We start from the raw sequence: 14,746 nt of genomic DNA on the forward strand, positions 1-14,746 counted from the left end.
GCCCGCTCAGCACCTTTGTTCTCGTCTCGCCCAGGCGTTGCTCCTTGGCGGCCACCAGCACACCCGCTCTCCCCCCTCGCCTGGTCCCGCTTCACGTCTCCGCAGAAAACTCAGACGCCTGAGCCAGGAACAAAGGCTCAACTCGCAGATTGACACACTGGGCAGGCAGCTGGCACTCGCATCTGTAGCATTTGGGCTCTTAAAACTCCCTTTTTCTCTTATTGTTTTTGAGGCCTCCCTGAAAATCTCTAGAAAAAGAAGTTGGAGGCGGCTGACAGAGGGCCGATGAATTTCGAGGAAAAACCTAGACTCTGTTTCGCAAACGCTAGGACAGGAGAGACCAGTTCTTTGAGATGCACCGGTGGCCCACGGCCCACGCCTGTTTAGCATTTGATCGCACAGGGGCTGTTTTCTGGAAATTTGGATTAGCTCCTTCCGAGGCTGGAGACGGTGCCTGCAGATGAGGCATTTCCGCCGCCCGCCCGGCCGCTCTGGGCAGGGCCGCCTGTGAGCAGGGGCTGGCGCTTCCTGGGGTCTGCGGCCCCGCTGCTCCTCAATTTCCTTCCTCTGTGCTCTCTCTCCAGCCCCTCGTAGCATTTAAAATGGCCACCCTTGCTTTAGCGGCTGACCACAATTGGGACGCTTTCTCCAGTGGCACTGGGGGTTTCCAGTTTTGTGGGTGTCTTTGGGGGGGACGGTGGGACGTGTACTGGGAGTGGGGTTTCCCTAAGTGAGGGTACAACGACGTGACGGTCCCGTGTGCTGGGACTGTCCCGGAGCTGGGTGGGTTGCAGCGACGGCAGCGAACTGGACTGAAAGTCTTCAGTTGGGCCGTGTGTGCCCGACTTTGTTGTTGCATTTTGAACAGGATCCTGCCGCCATCTGGTGTCTAGATTGGAAAATAAACGCTCTGCCTGGCCACGATTTTGGGGGCTGGGAGGATCCGGCGCACTTACGCAAAGCAAGATGTGATGATTAATTTCTCCGGCTTGCGGAGCCCCGGGAGACCTCTGGCCTCCTTCCTGTGAGAGACAGGGTGACTCGAACATCTCAACCTGAGTGAACTTGCTCCGCCCGGGGAGGGAGAGCTGGTCCTGCGCACTTGGGGCCTGTGCGGTCGCGTGCGCGCTGAGAAAGGGGGGCTGGGAGTGGAGCCCACTGGGCCGATCTGTCTTTTGCCTCTTCCCACAGTGGCTCATTTTCGTGGTGTCCACGCCGATCCTGATTTGCCACTCGGTCCATATTTGCCACTCAGCAGGAGGTCCTTTCAGAGTTCTTGAAAACCTGCGTGTGCCTGCGAAACGGTTCTTGGTGTAGTTCAAAGGCGGTTTGGGCCGAGTCCTCTCAGGTTCAAGGAGAGCATATATTTGAGTGCCTGCCGTGTGCCAGGCACTGCGCGTTTTAATCTGACAATTCAAACACGCAGAAAAGTTGAAAGAGCCACGAACACAAACACCCAGCCATGGATTTTACCACTGACGTTTTGTGTGGTTGTGTTATCATGCGGCTCTCAGCTTTCTCTGCCCGTCTGCCAACCTGTTTTATTTTTGGGAATGCATTTCAAAGTAAGTTCACGTCAGTCCTAAACACTCATTGTGCCTGTCATTAACGAGAGTTCACTATTCGTGGAAATCGTTTTTAGGTGAAATTTGCATATAGTGAGACACACATCTTAAGCAGACCCCTTGGAGTTCGGACAAATGTCCACACCCACGTGACCACACCCGTGTCTCCCTTCCCTCGTCACGTAGTGTTCGATCCATTCAGAAGTCTTGGTGACATCTGTGTAAGGCGCAGAACACGATGATGACAGCAGGGCCCGCGTGCGTTTCTGCGCGTGCGTCGTGCCTTGAACTTGGGGGCTGTTGGCGACGAGGGGCAAGGCTCTTAGCCAGGAGGTGCCCTCGTCCCCGGCTCCTGCTGCCGGCACCGCGCCCCACCTGGGAACTCTGAGGGAGTGCGCGGTCATTTCTGTCTTCCGAGTGAGGAAGCCAGGCCTCAGCCTGATGCAATTTCCCCAAGGTTGCCTGGCCCGGAACTGGCCTGGCCGCTGGGAGGTGTGGACAGTGACAGGGGGTGGGGGACAAAGGCAGCAGCTTAAAGCGAGTAAAGTCTTCGAACGGAGCGGACTAACAGTGAGAGAAAGCAGTGCAATTTCCAGCGGCTTCAAGAGAGCTCTTGTTTTTCCAGAATGTTCTGGAAGAGTGTACACAGTTCTTTTTTTTTTTTTTTTCCCTGTTGAAGAAACATGCACAGCAGTCCAAGGTCTGCGGGGAGATTGACTAAGACCATAAAGCAGAATATAGCTGAGTCTTCAGGATATGGGAGGGTTTCGTGGCGCCTTGTTAAGCTGAATAGGTTGGCGGTTATGTCGCTTGATTGGCGGAAATGCAGGGAACTTATGGGGGAAGGGAGTTGGGGCGGCAGGCCCAGCCTGGGCAAGGGGAGCGGCATCTGGCGGCTGTTTTCTGGCTGCCCGTAAAAATAACAATAGCTGTCATTCGTGGCACAGCTTCGTGGCGAAGCTCGGACACAATGCTTTGTGTTTAAAGTAACAATCACCAATCCCCGGGCCAAGCGGCCTGGCTGGTGACTGTTCAGACAGGGCTGATTGTGGACCCGCCACCTGTGGCACGGTGAGAATTCAGTGAGGTAACAAGCCCCACGCCTGACTCACGTTAAAGACGCAATAACCAGGCTCAGTTTCCCCCTGCACTGCTGACGTCAGGGCCAGGGCACTGGGTGGGGGGGGCCGTCCTGGGCACTGTGGGGTGTGAAGCAGCATCCCGCCCCCACTCACGCAATGCCAGGAGCACCCCCAGTCATGACAACCCCTTGGGGATGGCATCACCCGTACTTGAGAACTATTACTATAACAGATATTTTACTTTAGAAAAACAGCTCAGTTGGCTTTGCTGGCCTCAAAGCTGTGTTCATGTCGATCTGAAAGATCCACTGAAATGGTGTCCTCGGAATGGCCTCGTGAGGGTCACTCATGTCACAGTGCCCCACCAAACGTCCCTGTTTATTGATCTTTCCTGAACGCTGCCTGTCTTCCCAGAGGGTTAGGCAGCAGAGAGGACCGTCCCCTCACAGAGACCCGTCCTTCAGGCTGCTTGAGGGAGGGTCTCCTCGGGAGGGCACGCCCTCTAAGCCAGGGGTCCGCAGACTGTATGTGTAAAGGGCCCGAGGGTAGATCTTTGTCCCTGTGGGACCGCTCACCTCCACCGCTGGAGTGGGAAAGCAGCCACCGACAGCATAAGCGAACGGGCGTGTTCCATTAGGGGTCACGGTGCCTTTTATTTACAAAAACAGGTGCCGGCAGAAGCGTCACGCTGGCCGCAATGTGCCAGTCACCCACGCTTGGATCCCGCCCCTGGGCTGTGCAGCCAGGTTTCATTGTGGACGCACTGCCGTGCAGTGTGCTGGGAGAGGCCCCGGGGTACTGTGTCGCAGGAGTTTCCCGGGGCAGGGGCTCGGACTGTTGGGTCTCAGGCCCCCTTTCCCCGCGTCCACGTGGCTAAGGGCCCCAGGGGCAGAGCTGGGGGCCAGCTGCGTTTGCAGCCCGCAGCTGCACGTCGCTCTAGGCGCCAGGGCATGGTGGGTCCTGTCACGTGGTGCCGGCGAACCCCTGTGAGACTGCCCTCCTGCCGAAACGTTGCTCCAGGGCATGTCCTCAGCTGCGGCCCCCTGGGGTCAAAGGGCAGAGTTCACTGTCATGCCGGACACGCCCTCCATGTCCCTGCGGGGCTAGGAGGTGAGGGACATGCTTGTCCTGGAGGTGCCGTCCACTCTGTGCTCTCCTTCCCAAGTGGACAGTTGTATCTCTGCCACGTCTGGGGTGCTGCTTCCTGACGTGGGAAGGCGGGGGGCCGGGGCCGTGTCCCCAGGAGGAGAGGCGGCGGTCTCATTTCCTCTCTCCCCCCAGGCTCAGTGGTCGGGCCATGGGATGCTTGCTCCTTTCCTCCAGCTCGAGATCCATCTCGGTTTGAGGCTCACAGCACCCTCGGGTGGACCCCGCGGTCCGGGTTATAGCCCCTCGCCCAGAGCGCCACCTCTCAGCCAGTCGGGGAATCAGCACATGCCAGCCCAGTGGCATGTATCACCTGCCCTCTGTGTCTTTGGGCAGCACTCGGCACCCTGAGAAATATCCCCCGGGAATGTCACAAGAGGCAGAAAGTGGGCAGAAGCCGGCATGGCAGGCTTTTAATCTAAGTTTACAAAAGGAACTGGGCGCTTAGTTGTTAAATCGTGTATGTGTTTGTTTCAGTTTTACGTGATGCTCATGGTGCAAAATTTCAAACACCCAGGAAGCATACTTGGTTTAGAGAGAGAGAGAGACGTAATTTAAATAGCGCAGGCAGTTTGTCCTCAGACTTGAGTCTACAGTACAGGGTGATCGGCCCCAAACCACATACAGGCAAAACCCAGGTTCGCCCCACGCCGAGCACAACGCCGAGTCCCCGTGCACGAAGTGCCGTACGCGGCCTCGTGCACAGACGGGTCGTGGACAAATGCTGCACCGTTCTGCGTGAGGGACTCCGGTGTCCTCGGGGGTCCAGGACCCAGTCCCCCATGGATACCTAGGGATAGCTGTACATGCTTTACTACATGCAAGTTAAGGGATTTTCAGTGGGAGTTTTGGTCGTACAGGATTTTAACTTCAGGTTTAATTTTAACGTTGTAATTTCTAGCGTCAAGTGAGGCTCATCGTCACTCAGTTCGATGCTCTTTTTGACGTCATTAGCCTCGGTTGGGATTTCAGGATCTCGGTACCAACCCCAAACTTGGACGGTTACATTGCATCCCACGGACTTGCTGGCGTTAGGCAGGCCGGGCCTAACCTCTCTCCCGCAATGGGCCACACAGCTTTGGGGAAGTGGGGGCCGGGGAGGGCAGAGGGGCGCACGTGCGCAACACCCGCCCCCCCGTCAGCACAGTGAACAGTTGTGCAAGCTTCTTCCTGCTGACTGCAGGGCCCTTCTGGAAAGTTCCGGAAGGGGCCTCTGGAAGCCGCTGGAACAGCTTACGAATTATGCCTTGGAGGCGGCGCTCCGGGCCGGCCTGGCCTAGCCCTAGTGCCCCCTTGCCCGCCCATGCCCTGCCCCGTTTGTGACTGCCCGCACGCTTGCGCTGGGAGGCATGTCCCTTCCTCCGCAGAGCCCGGGCCTGAGCAGGTGGGAGTGCCGTCAGCCTGGGTCAGGCCCAGCGAGGGGCTCACCGGGGGAAGGCGGTGTCACGGTGCCTGCTGAGCCCACATCGGGGCTCCTTCCCCACCCCACACCCCCAGCGCTCACTCCGGTGCATCTGCCTCCCAGCCGGCCGCCCAGTCTCCCACCCCGGCCTCTCCTCTCCAGCGCGGCCTCTTGCTCTGTGTGGAGCAGAAAGCTGACCGTGTGCTCCGTCCTGACTCGGCTCTGCTGCTGGCTGTCATAGTCAGGTGGCCGGGTTTATTTCCTGTCCTCTGAAGCCGTCCTCGTCTCTTTTGATGTGTGTGGGGTCACTGCTGCGTTTCCCTGTCACGCAGCTGTGAGAAAAAGCCACTGTTTGTGAGAAATGGTCCTTTGTGAGAAAAAGTCACTTTCGTTTGCAAGTAATGCTGCCGTGAACGTGCTAGGGACACTGACGTTCGTGTCCCTCGGGTACACATGTGAGAGTCTCTCTAGTCACTGGTTCTCAGGGGGCTACTCCGCCCCCCAGGAGATACTGGGCCATGTCTGGGGACATCTGTGGCTGTCACGACTGGGATGCTCTTGACCTCATGTGCGGGTAGAGGCTGTGGATGCTGCTCATCGCCCCACTGTGCCCAGGACCCCGCCACAGGGAATGCTCTGGCTCCGAATCATGGGGTGTCTACCTAACTGGGGAGATGCGGGGCCCCAGAGTGTGAGCGTCTCATTCATCCTTTTCACTACCATTTGGCGATTTTAATACCTCTGCAGATTTTCCTGTCACAGTTATGCCGGGGACACTTGTCTCTCTCCATCTTTTTTTGCAAATTAATGAACTTTATTTTTTAGATCAATTTTACCTTCTCGGCAAAACTAAGAGGCAGGTTCAGTGATTTCCCATGTGCCCCACCCCCCACAGCTCCCCGCACAGTTGACGTCAGGCACCAGAGCAGAGCACGTGTCACGATGGATGAGCCCACACCGACGCGTCGTGATCACCCAGCGTCCATAGTTGACACTACGGGTCACTCCTGGTGTTGGACAGCTGTACAGTGTGTGCCCACCACTGCAGTATCGGGCAGAGTAGTTTCATTGCCCTAAAAATCCTTCGTGCCCCCCATTCATCCCCCTCCCCCTCCCGGCAACCACTGATCCTTTTACTATCTCCATAGTTTGGCTTTTTCCAGAGTGTCGTATGCAGGTGCTCCTTGATTTACCGTCCCGATAATCCCATCGTAAGTTGCAAGTACCGTAAGTTGCAAATGCACATGCGCCTAATCCACCAAATGTCGCGGCTCAGTGCAGCCTCTCGCAAATGTGCTCACCCGTGCCACCGCCCAGCATCTGGGGACAGTGTCCGGCCGCGTCTTGCTAGCCCGCATTCAGAGTTAGAAGTAAGGCTTCTACTGACTGTGTGTGGCTCTCACACCACCGTAAAGTTGAAAAATCGTAGATGGAACCGTCGTAAGTTGGGGACTGTCTGTATTTGGAATCACATGTAGCCTTCGTAGACTTTTTTTTTTTCTTTTAAAAGCTTTGTTGAGATTGAACTCACATGCCGTACAATTCACCCATTTAAATGTGCAGTTCAATATTCCGCTCTCTTCACAGGTTTGCAACCATCACCACAGTAAATTTTATGACAATTTTTGAGAGAAGCCCCGGGCCTTTTAGCTGTCATGCCCCCATCCCCTTTCCCTCCCCCCGTCCAGCCCCTGATGACCACTAACCCGAGCCCTGTCTCCGGGGACGTGCCTGCTCTGGACATGTCCCATCCATGGGACTGCCATGTGGCCTCCGCGTCTGCCTCCTCTCACTGGGTGGCGTGCGCTCAAGCCTTGTCCACGTGGCAAGTGTCCGTGCTTCACGCCTGTCACGGCCGAGTGACACCGCAGTGTGGACAGACGACCTCGTGTTTCTCCATTTGTCCGTCAGTGGACACTTGGGCTGTTTCCACCCCGGGTTATCATGACACAGGCTGCTGTGAACATGGGTGTACAGGTTGACTTGTCTCTTCCCGTCCTTGTCACCTCTGTCTGGTGTCATGGCTGTTCTCTGTGGCCCCATGTCGAACTGGTGCCATGTCTCACTCGCCCTGTCCTCCCTGTGGTACCTGGGCCGTGCCAGGCACGTCGGAAGCTCTCACTCCCTGCTGGGTGAGCAGGTAGAGTGGGACTGGAAATCCAGGTGGCCCCTGCGGCTGTAGGCGAGTGTCGAGGTGTTCGGATGCGTCAGCGGGCGAGAGGGTCATCACCCATCAGTTTCTCAGGTTTGTGGTGAAGGATGACCTTGGACGTGGAACCGGCCTCCACTGTGCGGTTGACGTATTAATGGCAACCAGTCCTTTGAACCCGCCAGCTTTTGGTAAAAATCGGGAAGGAAGGAAAATTGATCTTTTGTGTATGTTTTCCTCTTTCTCTTTTTTTTAAGGGCACTCCTTCTAAACCAGGGTGTTCTGAACTGGGCACCTGGGGACATCTGTGGTCATCACAATTAGGGGCTGCTCCTGGCGCCAAGTGGGTGGGGGCAGGGATGCTGCTTGGCCCCCCACAGCATGATCGGGTCCCAGGGTCACAGTGTGGGGAGGGATGGAGATCTGCCTTAGGTCTAGATAAAACAGGACGGACTTGCAAGGTCCTTGCTGGATGCTGGCACATTCCCATGTGACAGTTTCTAATAAAAGGCGACTCCTTGGTGCTTTGGGATGCAGCTCAGATGACAAAACTTTTTTGCACGCGCCTGCTGAGTGACACCCAGGGGTGCCAGTTGCTGAGCTGTGCTGGCCATCAGGTCCTGTTAGCAGTCAACCAGTGTGGGTGGAGTTAGCACGAAGGCATTAACAGAGAGGGTGGGTTACTGGATCCTAGAAGGCGCCTTGAGTGGGCAAAACTCTAGCTAGAGCCTCCCTGGGAGGCTGGCGGGGTCGGGGGGCCTCCTCGGGTTCACACAGGCCAGGTCCCTCTGCCCCGTCCCACACTGCCGACATCGGGGCAGGGTCACACTGTGGGGGGCCGTCCCAGGCACTGGGGGGTTTGCAGCATCCCTGCCCCACCCATCTGATGGCAGGAGCGTCCCCCTCACCCATGACAACCACACATGTCCCCAGACATTGCACACCGTTGTCCCCTGAGGATCACCTCGACTGAGAACCAGTGATAAAAGCAACTCACGTTTGCTGTAACAAAAGTCGCACAACATAAAATACACATAAAGTAAACCTCGGGACGCCCGGTGTGTGTCCACAGCTCAGCGGGGCCATGCCGTGTGCTTGGGACGGTCACCATACGACACCCTCATCCGAGAGGGTCTGGGGACCTGCGGAAGGGATGGCCGTGTGCGCCCTCAGGAGTGGGCGAATTTTGTTGTCCCCTCACCCGAGGGCACATTCGGTCCTTTGCCCAGGGCCCGTTCCCACTGCCCACAGATGCGCACTGCACGTCTGGCGCGGAGTGACCCCGTCCCCTGTCTCTGCAGATGGAGGACGGCCACACCCTCTTTGACTACGACGTCCGCCTGAATGACACCATCCAGCTCCTGGTGCGGCAGAGCCTCGTGCTGCCCCCTGGTGGCGGCGGCGGCGGCGGCAAGGAGAGGGACTCCGAGCTTTCGGACACCGACTCTGGCTGCTGCCTGGGCCAGAGCGAGTCGGACAAGTCCTCCAACAGCGGCGAGGCGGCTGTGGAGACGGACGGGAAGGCGGCCGAGGGGGACGAGGACGCGTGGGACGACACGGAGCTGGGCCTGTACAAGGTGAGGCCGGGCCCTTGCGGAAGGTGTGGGGGCGGCCGGTCTCCGCACCCCCAGGGAGCACTCCCCACAGCCCTCTGCCTTCCCTGGCCCCCGCTCCCCTCCATCCCTGTGGCGGGCACCCCAGTCCCGCCGTGCCGAGCTCCGGAAGCCCCTGTGGCAGAATCGTGCGCCGCTCCCCATCCCTCCCCCGGGGGCGTCCAGGTCGGCGCGCGTCCTCTCTGCGCTCTGTGCAGTGGCTGTGGAATTTCTGGCTTCGCTGGCATCGTCATCCTTTAATGTGACGAAAATTCACCTAGCGATCTGGATCCTCAGCTTTTCTTGAAAAATGGGCCGTTCCGGCCTCCTCGGGCAGCACGGCAGGGTAGTCCTGCCCCCAGGGGACGATGGGGACATCTGCGGTTGTCATGACTGGGGGTGCTGCTGACCTGAGTGAACGGGTGGGGCCAGGGATGCTGCTCAGCACCGGCGGTGCCCAAGACGGCCCGACAGTGGACGGCCGGGCCCCAGATGTCCATAGCGCCACAGCGGGAAGCCCCGCAGGCACCGAGTTGGCGTCCCAGGCCCCAGGCACCGGCCCGTGGGTCGGAAGCGGGCCCTCATCCGTGCTGCAGGTCAGACGAGAGTTATCTCTCTCCTCGCAGGTCAACGAGTATGTCGACGCTCGGGACACCAACATGGGCGCATGGTTTGAGGCGCAGGTTGTCAAGGTGACCAGGAGGGCGCCAGCCCAGGACGAGCCCTGCAGCTCAGCCTCCTGCTCAGCGCCAGAAGGAGACGTCATTTACCACGTGAAATACGATGAGTGAGTGTCGCCGCAGGCAGGCGGGCTTGGAGCGTTGGCTCCCTGTGTGAGACCTGGGGTTCGGCACAGCCCTGGGGATGATGGTCAGGATTTGGGACCCCACCCTCAGGCTTCCAAACCACATAGGAGGTCACCCCTAGAAGCCCAGTGCTATGGAGACCCAGATCCAGGCCGAGCCCTCCTCGCCTCTCTGGAGACTCTGCTCTGCCGGTCAGAACCCACCCCAGGTCCTGTCTCCTCCACGTGTCGCTCACGCTGCGTGTCGCTGCCTGAAACCGGCGTGGCATCCCTCCCCCACTGGATGTGACAGTAGCTCCTGAGCGCTTTTGTGTTCCAGGCCCTGTGCTGGGCACAGGGAGGCTTGTGTCAGAGCCCAGAGGGCACCTCAGTGTCCTCGGGTCACCGCGGTAACAGAGCACGTCCTGGCGTCTCAGATGTCGGGCGTCGCTTTTCCACAGTTCTGGGGGCTGGAGGTGCTGGCGGGTCTGACTCTGCACAGGAAGCTTGGCAGCTCTCGTTCTTGTGAGGGTCCCCGCCCCTGCCCGTGGACAGCCATCTCCTCTCCTTGTCACGTGGCCCTTCCTCTGTACCCACAAAAAGCCAGCTCTGGTGTCTCCTACAAGGACACCGTCCTGTCAGCTAAGGGTCCCAGCAGTATGACCTCATTTAAGCTCAGTTACCTCCCTCAAGGCCCCGTCCCCAAATACAATCACTCTGGGGATCAGGACTTTAACGCGTGAAATTGGGGGTGGACACCATGCAGTCCATAACGGGGGGCAAGCATGCCTGCCCGTGGGCATCACATTCTGGGGGCTCGGGGCTTCTTCTGGTTCTCTGTGGGGCCCCTACTGCCTGCTCTGGTCTTGGGCACGTCCTAAGCCTAGCTCTGTAAAAACAATTAGAGTAACTGAATGAGTGAATCACAGTATATGCAGGATTCTCCTCTTGCTTAGGGGGTTGCAGACTACAGCCCAAGGGCCAAGTCTGGCCCACCTTGTGTTTTTGTAAACAAAACTTTATTGAAACACGTCAGCGCCCATCCATTTCCATATTACCTGTGACCACTTTCTTGGCGATAGCAACAGAATTGAGTGTTCGTGACAGAGACCTTCCAGCTTATTTGCCGTCTGGCCCTTCACCGGAAGAGCTTGGCACCTTCATCCCGGTGATGCTGCTGATCTTGAGCTTGTCCCCCTTGCAGTCGAGGTTCACTCTGTCCTGACAACGTGTTTCCTCCAGCCGTTATTTTATGCCTTTTCGAGGCTGCTGGACTATTCCCGCATGTTCAAGATGACCTGCTGTGTTCTAACCTCTGACACATTCTACTTAACGTAAATGAGGTGACGGCCGTCCCTCTGCAGAAACCCTTTCTGATACGTGCGTCTGGAGAAAGCTCAGGCTTCCCCCTCCCCCGGGTGGTTTACAGTAACCTCGTTCTCACGGTTCCGGAAGCCGGGAGTCCACGACCAGGGACCAGGGCGGCAGCGGGCCGCGCTTGCTCCGCAAGCTGCAGGAGGCCCTTCCCGCCTCTTCCAGCTTCTGGTGTTGGCCGGCAGCCCGGTGCTGGGGGCCACGTCGCTCCACTCGCTGTCTCCGTCTTCCTGTGTCCTATGTGTCTGTGACTCCCTCTTACAAGGGCACCAGTCACACCGGATTAAGGCAGCGTAACCTCATCTTAATTTGTAATCAAATTAACACTCCCGAAGACCCTACTTCCAGATAAGGCCTTATTCCCACGTGCCAGGGATTAGGCCTCCGATTTACCTTTTCGGGGGACATGCATCAACCCTCAACACCGTCTGTAATTGAAGTGTGTCCTCTGCACCTGTGAATTTCCGACACCAGCATGTGAGATGGTGGGGGAGGGGACTCTGCGAGCTGCCATGGCGAGAGGAACTCAGACCCGTGTCCTGTCTCTCCGCGGAGGGCTCGCGGTGGGCGTCGCCTGGGGTCTGAACGTGGCTCTCCCCGCAGCTACCCGGAGAACGGGGTGGTCCAGATGAGCTCCCAGGACGTCCGGGCCCGCGCCCGGCACATCCTCAAGTGGCAGGAGCTGGAGGTGGGCCAGGAGGTCATGCTCAACTACAACCCTGACAACCCGAAGGACCGGGGCTTCTGGTACGACGCCGAGATCCTGCGGAAGCGCGAGACCCGCACAGCACGGGAGCTGTACGCCAACGTCCGGCTCGGGTGAGTGGCCGTCCGGGCAGCGCCCTCTGCAGGGCCGCAGCCCCCTCCGCCTCCGGGCTCCACACCTCCCTGGGCCCCCAGGTGATCTCCCGACACCGTGCCCCTGCCGGGAGCAGCTCTCGGCCAGGCTGGAGATGCGAGCCTTCCTTGTGCTCTTTTGTTTGTCGTCGTAGATCTGGCAAATAGGTAAAAACTTTAAGTGCATCAGAATCTAGAAGGTAGGAGAGCCACAGTGAACATTTTTCCTTCCTCTCTGTTGCCTGGCCACCCCCATTCTCCTTTCTGGCGACATGCCTGTTCCGGCGCCTTCCGGGGACATCCTGTGCGTAAACAAGCGTGAACGTGCACATCAATAAACAGACCACAGTGGCGCGCTCCACATCCGGGTAGGCAGTCTGCCCTCCCCAGGCCAGATCCGGCCCCCTGCCTGTTTTGGCGAATAAAGTTTTATCAGCACACAGCCACGCCCATCTGTTTGCCTATTATCGGTGGCTCCTTTTGTGTTGGCAGATTTGAGTATTTGGGAAAGAGACCAAGAACACTTTCTCTTTCGTGCTTTGCAGAACATGTTTGCCAGGCCCCGTTCTACTTTGCCTTTCTCTGTCTCTGTCTCTGTCTCTCTTTCTGTGTTAAAATAATACATAACACTAAACCTATCCTGACCATTTTTAAATGTACAGTTTAGTGGCATTGGGTACCAACTATCAGCCCTGTTCCAGTTCCTGAACTTTGTTTTTGTCCCAAACAGCAACTGTCCCCATTACACACTCACTCCCCGCCCCCGCCCCCCCCCACCGCCCCCGCTCCAGCATCTGCTCTATGAATCTGACTCCTCTATGGCCCTCCTGTGAGTGGGATCCTCCGGTATTTGTCCTGTGTCTGGCTATTTCACTGGGCGTAATGTCCTCCAGGTCCGTCTAGGTAGCAGCACGTGTCAGAACCTACCTCTTTTGGGGATGAATGATATTCTATTTTCTGTATAGAACACAGATGTGAAAATCTGGGCAAAAAGGTTTTAAACAGACATGGCCCGTGCTGCAGTCATGGGAGAGGGGCGTTCCTGGTGCGCTGTGGGCCAGCCCCACCCGTGGGTGGGGGTGGCAGGAGGGCAGAAGGGCGGAGTCCACATGGGAGCCTCCGCTGTCCAGTGTGGCGGGGGCGGAATGGGTCCCGTGTTTGTCCCCGTTGCCGGCAGCGGTTGGAGCGTGTGGCGCTGGAGAGAAGCATGCTGGTGGGTGGGTGGGGGTGCAGTGCGGCCGCAGGGACACCAGGGAGGAGCTGCGGTGACGTCGTTAAAAATGACCAGCTTTTTGTTTCATTGTTTTTCGTTTGTTTGTTTTGTTTCCGATTTCCCTGACTTCTGCCCTCACCCCTGTGCTGCCCCCGCCCCCCCTTGCCGTGGGCTGAGTTTGCGCGTCGTCTCTGGAGGTGGCAGCTCAGACTAGCGATCCGAGGCGTTTCCTTCTCCAGCGAGCGTGCGGGTGCCAGGGACCCCCCTCGCCTCCGCCTGCCTCGCGCATGCCGCGAGGTTTCTTCTCTCGTTACTCAGTTCTGTTCCTTTTATTTCCTTTGAGATTTGCTCTTGACTCCTGGCTTATTTCGTGGTGCGGTGCTTGATTGCCGAGTGTTTGAGAGACCTTTGCGCCGCCTTTCTGTTATTAATTCGTAGTTCGTCTTCTTCATGTCCAGAGAGCATACTCTATATGATTTCGGTTCTTTTAAATTCGTTGAACTTTGTCCTGGGGCCCAGAGTAGGGCCTGTATTGGCGGACTTCCACGGTCGTTAGCGTGTGTTCTTGCTGGGCGGAATGTGAGGGACTGTCCTGAGTTCCTGTTGTAGCAGAGCGTGCTTGCTGGTCGATGGTGCTGTTCCTGTCTTCCGATTCCGGTGGGTTTTCTGTCCGGTGCTTCTGTCAGTGTTGGGGGGCGTCGGAGTCGGACCGCCAGCTGTAACTGGATTTGTCTAGTTCTCGGCTTCTTAAGGAAGAGGCTGTTTTTTGGTGAGGATGTCTTTCTGCGAACGGTCCTTTTACCATTACGCAATGCCCCTCGTCTCTAGCGAAATTCTTTGTTCCGAAGTCTACTTCACCTGAGGTGTGTGTATTTGAACACACCTGCTTTTTTTTTTAACGTTTACGTTTGCATGATGTATCTTTTTTGATCCTTTTACTTTCAACCTAGGTAGTTGAACTTGAAGTGCGTTTCTTATAAATAGCATATAACGGGTCACTTTTTTAATCCACTTTGCTAGTCTTTGCCTTTTAATTAGCATGTTTAGACCATTTGTATTTGAAATAATGATCGGTATGTTAGGGGTAAGTGTGTCTTTTTATTTGTTTTCTGTTTCTTGTTCCTCTGTTTCTCTCTTTCTGTCCTTCCTGGCGGCTACTTAAATGTTTTTTAGGATTCTGTCTTGATTTATTTCAGTCTTCGGAGCAATGACTTCGTATAGTTTTCCTAGTGTTTTCTCGGGACTTTACCCTATAAACATGTGACACACTGGTGTCACTTACCACTTTGAAGGGTTAGAAACCTTTCTTCGACTTTGGTCTCTTTCTTGTCACTTATTGTATTGAGTGTATCGGGTGGTGTTACGATTTTTATTTCAGTCATCACCTGGTGTGGGAAACTCCTAAGGATAATCAGTTATATTTATCCATATTTCTGCTCTTTCTTCCTTTTTCCTCCTGAAGTCTTTCCTTTATAATTTCCTATCTATTTGAAGGACTTCCGTGCGTTATTCTCTGTGAGTGGGTCTGCCGGCAGAGAAGTCTTTTAATTTTCCTTCGTCTGAGGATGCCACCATCCCCACCCTGAAGTAACTCCCAGGCGT

General features: G+C 56.7%; 1 protein-coding gene across 1 annotated transcript in view; it reads left to right on the plus strand.

The window, feature by feature from the left end:
• The window catches only part of UHRF1 (ubiquitin like with PHD and ring finger domains 1), a 30,626-nt gene that overhangs the window by 1,561 nt on the left and 14,319 nt on the right, over nt 1-14,746 (plus strand). Inside the window, exons 2-4 of the mRNA XM_023538593.1 lie at nt 8,646-8,921; nt 9,563-9,723; nt 11,698-11,914. Of these exons, the coding sequence (XP_023394361.1) occupies nt 8,646-8,921; nt 9,563-9,723; nt 11,698-11,914 (654 nt within the window). The remainder of the gene's footprint in view (nt 1-8,645; nt 8,922-9,562; nt 9,724-11,697; nt 11,915-14,746) is intronic.

The sequence above is a fragment of the Pteropus vampyrus genome, unplaced genomic scaffold (genome assembly GCF_000151845.1).
Source record: "Pteropus vampyrus isolate Shadow unplaced genomic scaffold, Pvam_2.0 Scaffold226, whole genome shotgun sequence".
NCBI lineage: Eukaryota > Metazoa > Chordata > Mammalia > Chiroptera > Pteropodidae > Pteropus > Pteropus vampyrus.